This window comes from Macrobrachium nipponense, chromosome 1, assembly GCF_015104395.2.
Source record: "Macrobrachium nipponense isolate FS-2020 chromosome 1, ASM1510439v2, whole genome shotgun sequence".
Classification (NCBI taxonomy): Eukaryota; Metazoa; Arthropoda; class Malacostraca; order Decapoda; family Palaemonidae; genus Macrobrachium; species Macrobrachium nipponense.
The window spans coordinates 121,529,821-121,539,460 of NC_087200.1; the positions used below are offsets into that span (position 1 = coordinate 121,529,821).

The window sequence follows — 9,640 nt, forward strand, 5'->3', positions numbered from 1 at the left end:
ATCAAAAGTATTTGAAATTCTTGACAGCTTCCAACTCCATGTTTCCACACCTGATGTTACCCAGTATCCTTGCTTGCCTTGAAACTTTCAAGATTTTGGTTTTAGCCTCATTTATTTCCAGGCCAACTTGATTTGCAGCTTTTCTAAAAATGCTTATTTTTCTATCAATTTCCTCGATGCTTTCACCACAAAAGTCAATACCATCTGCATAAGGTAATCTATCACACATAGCCTCCCCACAATGTACTCCATGACCCTGTGGTGTTTGTCTCAATGACCCATTCCAGCATTAGGCTAAAAGGAATCGGGGACAGTGCGCATCCCTGCTTTAAACCACTGTCAACTTCAATAGGATCTGTTACTTCCCTTCCAATCTGCACTATGCCTCTCATATTTCTGTAACACATTTTATTAGGTGTATAAGCTTCTCTGGTATTCTGAATTCTCTCAGTATTCTCAACAACGCTTCTCCTTGGATACTGTTATATGCCTGTTTAAAATCTATAAAGGCATGCCAGGACTCAATCATATTCCCAGTATTTCTCCAGGATCTGCCTTACAATAAATATTTGGTCTATGGTTGATCTACCTACTATGGTCTCACTGTGTCTCTTCAGTCTATTATATAATAGTTTAGCCACAATCTTATATCCCACAGTTAAGAGACAAATGCCTCTATAATTCCCACATTCTGTTCTATCACCATTCTTGTGAATTGACATAAACAGTCCCGCCTCCCATTCTTCAGGCATTTTTTCCCTTCCCCAAATTTCAATCTTAATTTTTGCCATTGCTTCCTGTAGCTGTCCTCCTCCATACTTGAGTAGTTCTGACTAATTTCGGCAAGGCCAGCAGACTTATTATTCTTTAGGTGTTTTATTATTTCTAGAATTTCCTCTGTGGTTGGATCCTCTTCATTCTCCTCAGGCTGTTCAGGAGGTGCTGTTCTATTCAACAAGGTTCTAAAATGTTTTACCCATCTCTCTTCAAAAGATCGCCATTTCTACTGCTCACCATTCTTTGTCTGGCCTGGTATCCCTTTCTGATTTTATTCATAGCATGGAACTCGGCCCTCACATTTCCACGTCTGCTGTTGCTCTCAACCTCTTCCAACTCCCTATCGATCAGCATTCTTTTCTTATTATAAATATATGAGACTTTAAGAACAATACCTAACATTCGTGTGACATACGCTGACACTTTCATTAGCTGTTTCTCAGAAGTTACACCTTGAATTGTTAAAAATTCACACACATTCAGCAAAGTTCCATCCACCTGAAGAGGAGGATGGGGTATGAAATCTGTATGAGATATGCTCATCAATAGTGATTTTGTTTTACTGGGGTTCTTGTATTTAAGAAATTTGATAGAGACATAGTGATGGATAATGTTGTGTTCGTGTTCAGCTCTACTGTAGTAATAGTTGAATGACTCTTTGGGTCAACATTAGAAGTAACATGGCATAATGTGCATGATTATTAACAAATATCACTAAGAAAAGAATGGTAAAGGGTTCAGAAAATTATAAAGCTGATCTGATGGTTGTACCTCATGAACCCCAAGCATGGGAAAACTCAACAGGTATGTGTAATGTAATTCATTCAGAGAAGAGCTACCTAAAAAGACACACTTTGTAATGACAAAAGTAATAAGGAATGTGGCTACAATCACTATTCTATAAGTTCCAAGTAGTTCAAATGGTATTTTTGAATAGTCATTATTTTATATATTTCAAAATCCGTAATGAAAATATTACACTGAACTTGAAATACAGGTTCTGAGGAGAGTCACACTCAGAGATACTAATTTTACAAAATAAAAAATCCTGAAAACTGTTGGAAAACCTCTTCTAGTTATATTCTGACAAAGCTTCATCATGTTCCTTTACCATCAATCATTAAAAGTACATATCCCTTGAGCAAGGGCAAGAAGACACTAATGTATTACAATACACAAATTTGCAAACTCCTAAAATATCATCAAAACTTCTGAAAATCTTCAGAACACACTACAACAAATATATCTGTTCTATCTGCATAAAAATCAAGGTATCTACTTAACTAGTAAACAGCAAAAGAGGACAATATATATACAGACAGTTGCCAGATTACGTTGGTGGGTCTGTTTCAGCGGTGTGCCATAAGTCAGAAAATACTGTAACTCTGAACATTGTAATAGAAATGTATAAAAATGAGAGAGAGAGAGAGAGAAGAAGGGAAGAGAGAGAGAGAGAGAAGAGAGAGAGAGAGAAAATACTGTAACTCTGAACATTGTAATAGAAATGTATAAAAATGAGAGAGAGAGAGAGAGAGAGAGAGAGAGAGAGAGAGAGAGAGAGAGAGAGAGAGAGAGAGAGAGAGAGGGGGGGGGGGGGGGGCACTTATGGCAGTGTGATCCTGGTTACGGCACCGTAATCCGGAACATCAGTAGTAACCCAAAACCAATTTTTTTATGAATATATTTTTTAAAATGGCATAAGTTCAGAACGCTATATGTCAGAGCCACCATAACCCAGAGACTGCCTACATTATTTTAAAAAAAATATGTGCAAGGTATGTAAAGTACAAAGCAAAAAAAAAATACTGAAGAAGTAAAAGGTAAAAATTATACATTCATCATGTGAATTATTAATGCAATACAACAAATTTATAGCCAAACAACAGAAAATTCAATCACTCATGTTGCAGTAGCACTTCATATACATCATAACCACAAATGATTAATTAATTATATTACAGTACTGAATGGTAAATTGGCTGATTTGAAAAATTTACACTAAAAACCTATCAAGGTGCAGTTTTCTTAGAAATTTCTGCTAAAAACAAAGATACAATAAATAAAAAACACCCTTGTAACTCCAGTATCAAAATCATGTAACATTTTTTAAATTTCCTCAGATCAAGCCCTCACAAGGTGTCAAACCATACATTTCACAAAATATACTGTGCAAATTTACTGTATGGTAAATACTGAAGGCAAATAAAGTTTATCAGAAAATTCTTTAATTAAAAGAAATTTGAAATACAGAAATATACTACCAATAAAACTGCTCTCAGAGAGGAATACGCTTCTTTTTTTCTGCTTTAGGGGGAAATTCCCTTAAAAATGTTTCTACCTTTCCCGGCTAAGGCAATCTACTGCTACTTGACAATTCCAAAATAGACCAATTTTTGTCTTAAATGTAACTTTAATGTCTTAAAAGTAACTTCAATGGCATGTCTTAACTCTAGTACCATTGGACTCTTTTCTGCACAGAAATTAAAATCACATATGCTCCACTGAGCTTGAGTTTCCTAGATGCAAATATGGTGACCTTATCATGAAATCAATTTATATGACTGACTGAACATTAAAGTGTGATTGATAAACCTTACTTTATAAATTTCTGCTAATTACATGTAATTTCTTTTACTGCAAAACTTGGCGTAAAAGGTTAATCAAAAGTGCTAGATTACCACATGTGCCCATAATAATAGTTCTACTATACTGTGCATACCACTTGTAAAAGTGTCATTCAGTAGCTCGTGTACTGTGAAAGGTCCTTTCAGAAATATAAACCAAACAGGATATTTACTATTACGCATTTTAACCCTGTGGTGCTTCATATTTCCTTCTGAACTATTTGTAAAGTGCAACAGTAATTACAGGTGCCAGTTCTGATATTTCACTATACCATATACATAAAACAAAGCTATTACTTGCAAAAACATCTCAATTGATCTTCCTTCCCAATTCTAAACATCAAAGTGACAACTCAAGGAATCAGATCAGCTATTCCAGTGTAAATGCATCACATTTTGCATTATTTTCGGGGATGGCAGCTCCATTAATTATCATAAAAAAAACTAGTGGACTGTTTTACACATTTCCATACCTTATGTAAAAGTTGTTGTAACAAAAAAAATTTTTCATGCAAACCTATCATTTGTAAAATGACTCATGCCTGCAGCCTTACAAGTACACAGATTCAACTGTCTACCAGACAGAAGAACACTGACAGTTCATAAATGAACCAGCTGTATCCACAGGCAAGAACCTACAAGCATCCTCGTGGTTAATTTAGCCTGAGAGAAAGACAAAAAGTTTTGTCACACAATGAGAGAGAAACTCAGTTTGTGACTGAAGGCTTTGTATGACAAATAAGTTTTGTTCTAGCAAGATCTAGGAGAGCACTTGGGGGATTGCATTCATCATGTATGAATGGAAGAGAAAAATTGACCAATAATTCATGAAGAAGGCTTCACAACAATTCATCAACAGCAAAACTTGGACGCCATGGCTACTGGCCCAAACAAGTGTAAGTTCACAATTTGTGTGTAACATCTCTCATATAAATTTGAACAAACTAGACTGAAATCAGCAAGTACCTGCATTTAAAATAGAAGAGATGCCAAAACTATTAGGAGCCCTAATCTCATACACTCACTCCATTTTCACCTCGTAAACTATGTCACTGCAGTCGCTTGGGATAGGGACCACAACCACCCACAAATACTGATAAGTTGGGAAACCCATCTAAAAATACTTATAACTGCCTAGTTCAAACACCAAATATACCTTAAACTATCATCCTAAAACAGTAATATTTCTAAGTCCTCTTACATTACCCTTAAAAAATTACAAATTCTTAATCAATTTGTATTTTTCATAGTTAACAAACCTGAGGTCTTAACAATAGGATAATCTTGCATCAGCAGGAAACTAGTTAAAAACAATCAAAGATTTTAAAGCATGGAATCTGCGGCATCAGGCAACTCATGCGCATACAAGGTGGAAGCTGGTCATTGGCCAGGTATAGAACACTCTGACGCATCTGTCTTTCTTTGAAAGCCTTGGAGAGTAGTCACTTGCGCTCTCCTCATTTCAAGCCGGTTGCTTTGTTTGCCCATGATTTCTCTGTTTCAGAGTGTTTGTGTGTGTGCCTTACAATGCATGTGCCCGGGCATTCAAGGACTTTTGTGCTCCAGGTTTTTGGCTACTACCATTACAGATCCCCATATTACATGAAGTAGGTGCCAATCTAATTTTTGTACCATTATTAATCTTGTCCTAGAATATGCAAAGGCTAGTAGAAATGGCCTTCCTTGTAAGTTGCAGTAACAATAAATCCTCAGGGGGCTCACAGAGTAGTCAAAGAGAATTCTGACAACTAGATATCAGACCCTTTAAATGAACTGAAGCACCCAATTCAACCTTGAAGTTCAAACACCTGGGAGAGGGCCAACCTACAGCCCATAGGAGTGAAGACAGTCATCCTCCTGTCATGACACGAAGAAAAGGGAATATCTACTATCACAGGAATAGTGAAGTTCATCAGATTTAAGTTCCTCTCACTTCAATTACAGAGCAGATTCCATTTGACCTGAAGGTTGATGGCCAAAGTATGGCAGAATTCTGTGATGGCCACAGCTGCCCCTTGAATAAGAAAACTTTACCTTTCACACCCTCTTCATTAACCTCTGTGGATGAAGCTTAAGACTGCAGCAAATGGTTAAAGAAGTATGGTGACTTGAAAAGCTTCTTCAGAGTTGGGAAATCCAAGTTGCCCCAGGAATACAATACCACATCCAACTTCAGGTTGCTAGATCCAGCTGAGGTTAGCAATAAATTAACAGCAAGTGGTGCAGGCTCACTGTAAACAGACACCACTGGCATACCCCACAGATGACAAAGGGCTTACAGATATCCAGCTTCAAGGACCACATCCAACAGCAACGGCAGCTTCCCCTGCCTAAGACCATCCTGTCAACTATCATGTTATATTCTTGGAGCAATACTTTCATTATCTGCCCCACCCATTGTGAAGATGTTGACTCATATATGACAAAACTCTCAGACTTGGTGCTGCTGTCATGATTCCTTCAAGTAGGCCACACTGTCCATTATGATGACAATATGTGCTTACTTCCAGAATTTCTGATGACAAGCCCCAACACCTGCAGAACTGTGTGTGTATGAGTGTAGGCTTAACCTCCCATCCCATCAACCAGGACACTTAGTCATGGACCAATACACCTTCCTGAACCAAACACTGATAGTTTTGTCCTTGCCAAAGTCATCATACTGGGAATCAATGACTGTGCCCAACTCCGGAGCACAGCTCAAGTTCTCTGCACACACTTGGCTTCTACTGATAAGATGAGCCTGTTTGTCATCAACATTAACTTCTTGGAGGACTCCAGAAGCTCTCTGGTAATCGGAATGGATGTACCATATATGTGACTCTTAAGTCACTTAAGAATGTTTCCTGCTTTTATATCAGAATATTTGCCAGCAGGTACACAATCATATGGATATACAAAACATAGGTCTTGCTGAGTAAGAGCAAACTCCCACCACAACTCCCACCAGTGTCAGCTTCTGAAGACAGGAAGCTGATTGCAGAAGGCATAAAGGGGCAAAGTATGCTTTACAACTACATCCACCACTGAAGACAGCAAATGAGATTGCAGAAAAAAGAAAAAAAACTGATGCTGTAGAAACAGTGAAGTTAAGGGTTAGGCAGTGCAAAACAAGAGCAAGATGGCCATTGAACTCATTTCTTCATCCTGAATCCTGAATCTATGGTGATATCTGATGTAGCAGCAGCAGCAGGCAGGTCATCTTTTGCTGTGTCTGCCCAAACTTTGGGGCAGTGCCTCCTCATTGTCGTCTGCTGTGCTGCTGCTTAACCCAGGTTCCCTCCTTCCTAGCATCCATATTGCAGTTGGTGACATCATTCATGACACTGACTATACTAACAGCAGGACTCATTTTCACCTCAGAGGTCTTGCCCTTTCTCTCTGCATCAGCGTTGGTCTGCTAATAACCTTGTGGTTCTCAACTGCATTTTTATTCATGAGACTCAATGAAATCTTCCTTCAAGTCTCCTGCCAAGGGTAGTCATATGAAATTCCATTGTCCCCTCAACCCTCTCTCCAGGTTTGGGAGATTTGTCTTCAAGATAACTGGAAAGCCTAGGAGTCCATCAACTCAAGAGCATTGGGTTCAGAAAGATCCCCACTTTGGATACTGGAAACTGCTCCTTAATCCACAACCTCCATCATTCTGCTATCCAACTCCCTTTGACTCTAGCCTTTCAATCCCACAAACAGACAAACCCTCAGTGACTTAGTGATTTTCATGTCACACCAGGGCCTGAACAAGATTTTGCAAGGGTCACTGCAGTTCTTCTGTCCCCAATTGTTGATTAGCTACTAGGTCTCTCCGGAAAAGTTGGTTCCACAGAGCCTGCTGGAGGGCAGTTTACATGTCTAGTGCCATCAGGATTCCAACAACTGAGCCTGTTCTTCATAACTTCCATTACTCTTAAAACATTACTTTTCAAGGTTAAACTTAACAATTTGCAGCAGATGCATTACATAATTCAACTATATTGTATCTATCTGTTCGACTAAATAAAGCATAAAACAAATAATGAAATCAAGTGAGTTGAGGTTCATTAACTTGATGTGCCAGTTATCATTGTGATGCCATAAATCCCTTGATTTAGGTCAGTAACCAAACCTTCACACTGAAATCTTTCATCCATATTTGAGATATTGCTCTTATATGGGATATTTTTATCTGTCTTCCTCCCTGTTGGGACCTTGTCTACAACAATTCCTTTGATCAATAACTCCACTAATTTCATCCCCTGATCCTCTTTCCCGGTTTCTCTTTTCCTAAAAGTACTAACAGGTGGTTTCCATAAGATATGTAAAGTAACCTCTTTTAACATTACTTTGTGGACACTTGTAATCTTTACATTACATGGTTCATTGAGTCATTTCTCCACTGAGCTTAAGGGTAAAAACACCCCTCCGCTCAGGTGGTTTCCTTGAGACATTTAAGGCAACCTCTTCTGACAATAGTCTGTGGTCAAGTGCAATCCTTACATTACAAAACTCACTGAATCATTTCTCTCTCTCTATTGCCAAGTGTTGAATTTCTCTTATTGGTTCTGTTTTCCCTGATTATCAGAGCTTTTCTTTTGCCACAATGCAGATCCATCCATCACTTTCTTTGTGGCTAAATGTCATCCTTCTGCCTATCTTTATCTTCATCTTGTTTTTTTGGACTAGGCTAAAAAGGGGAATAAGATTTCCCCTTTTATTACAGTTAAGAGGTAAGACATGAAAAAACTGGTGATTACACAAAGAACATAAAAACATAACTTTAACACCTCATAACTTTCCATGGTGAGTTTTAGCTACCTTATATTGAAAATGTCATTTACACTGAAATACCATGGATCCCTGAGGAATTCAATTTGATATTCAAGGTAAGCAAAATCACAAATATTGATACTCTGTAAAGGGTGAATGGAACAAGTATTACGTAAATGGAACAAGTATTACGTATAATAAAAGAAAACCCAAGATTCAAAGAAAAATTCACACAGGTATAACAATTAACATCATCAAGCATAAGCTTAAGAAGCGCCATAAACAAAAATGGACAATGGACATTCCACATGCATTTAAACAAAAGTCCTTTAGTCATCACAACAAAAAATTTAACCTAATTAACTCAATAAAATTTAATAAAGGTTTAAAATTAAAAAAATCTTAAAACTAATTAGGTTAACCTGAGAGATTCGTTATCAAACAGGAGTTAAACTTTGAGCAGGAACTTGGAGATGACAAAATATTCAACTAATACGCAACACCTAAATATTCCTAGGACATTTCAACTGAAGTGCACTGTGCTCGAGTTATCAGACTGACATTGTCAGCACAACAACTGTAACTTTATTACCATCATCTTTTTGGCATGCTCATTCATCATGACAACAAAATTATCAAAAGCTCTTGTATCTTAATCACAATAATCACAAGCAGGGTAAAATAAAATTCAAAACAGACATGGTAGAACGAGGGGAATATCTCCATAAAAGCAACAGCGTTACATTTCCAATCAGTTGTAACACTCAAACTGCACAAGATAAGCACAAATGGACATTCTGCCTTACCTGTCAAATCCATATGCTCCTCCTCATTCTCTAAAGGATACAGACATGCAAAAAATTAAATGACTTCCATTAAACTTTTAAATAAAATGTTGCTCATTCAGATTCTTCTAGCAGTTCACTTCTTTATAGTTTTGAATATACAGAACTGTGCAGACTACACTGTTTATATTAAAAAATATTAAACAGATTTAAAATTCTAGCTTCCATCAATATATTCTCCTCATCTTAGCTGTTAAATAAAATCCCAATCTGTTCAAAGTCACTCAACAAATCATCTGAACTTATCATCTACTTCTTGACCAAAATTACAGAAAGGTTTAACCAATATACTCACTATAATAAATACAATTTCCACTGTGTCCTAAAATTTTCTGCTTCTATTTATTTGTTTACATATAATTAGAACTAAAAACAACTTCAAAAATGTATTTTATAAATTCTTAGGACAAAGCAGTAGGCTGAATACTGATTTCTAAATATCTTGAGGGGATACACAATAGAGTATCCTCCTTTGAGTATCCTCTTTATTACCAGTAGCTCCTTCTAAAATTATAATACTACTATGAGATTCAGGGCTTCTGTAACACGGTTTTTTGGCAATAACTTTTTATCTATGCATTTCATAGATATAATGCTTATTCAGAATACACATTATATCTACACATACATTTTGACTGTATTCTGCAT

At 37.0% G+C, this 9,640-nt stretch overlaps 1 protein-coding gene across 1 annotated transcript in view; it reads right to left on the reverse strand.

Moving 5' to 3' along the window:
* LOC135219591 (dedicator of cytokinesis protein 7-like) overlaps nucleotides 1–9,640 on the reverse strand; it is a 492,066-nt gene that overhangs the window by 313,880 nt on the left and 168,546 nt on the right. The window contains 1 exon segment of the mRNA XM_064256479.1: nucleotides 8,954–8,983. Within this exon segment, the coding sequence (XP_064112549.1) occupies nucleotides 8,954–8,983 (30 nt within the window).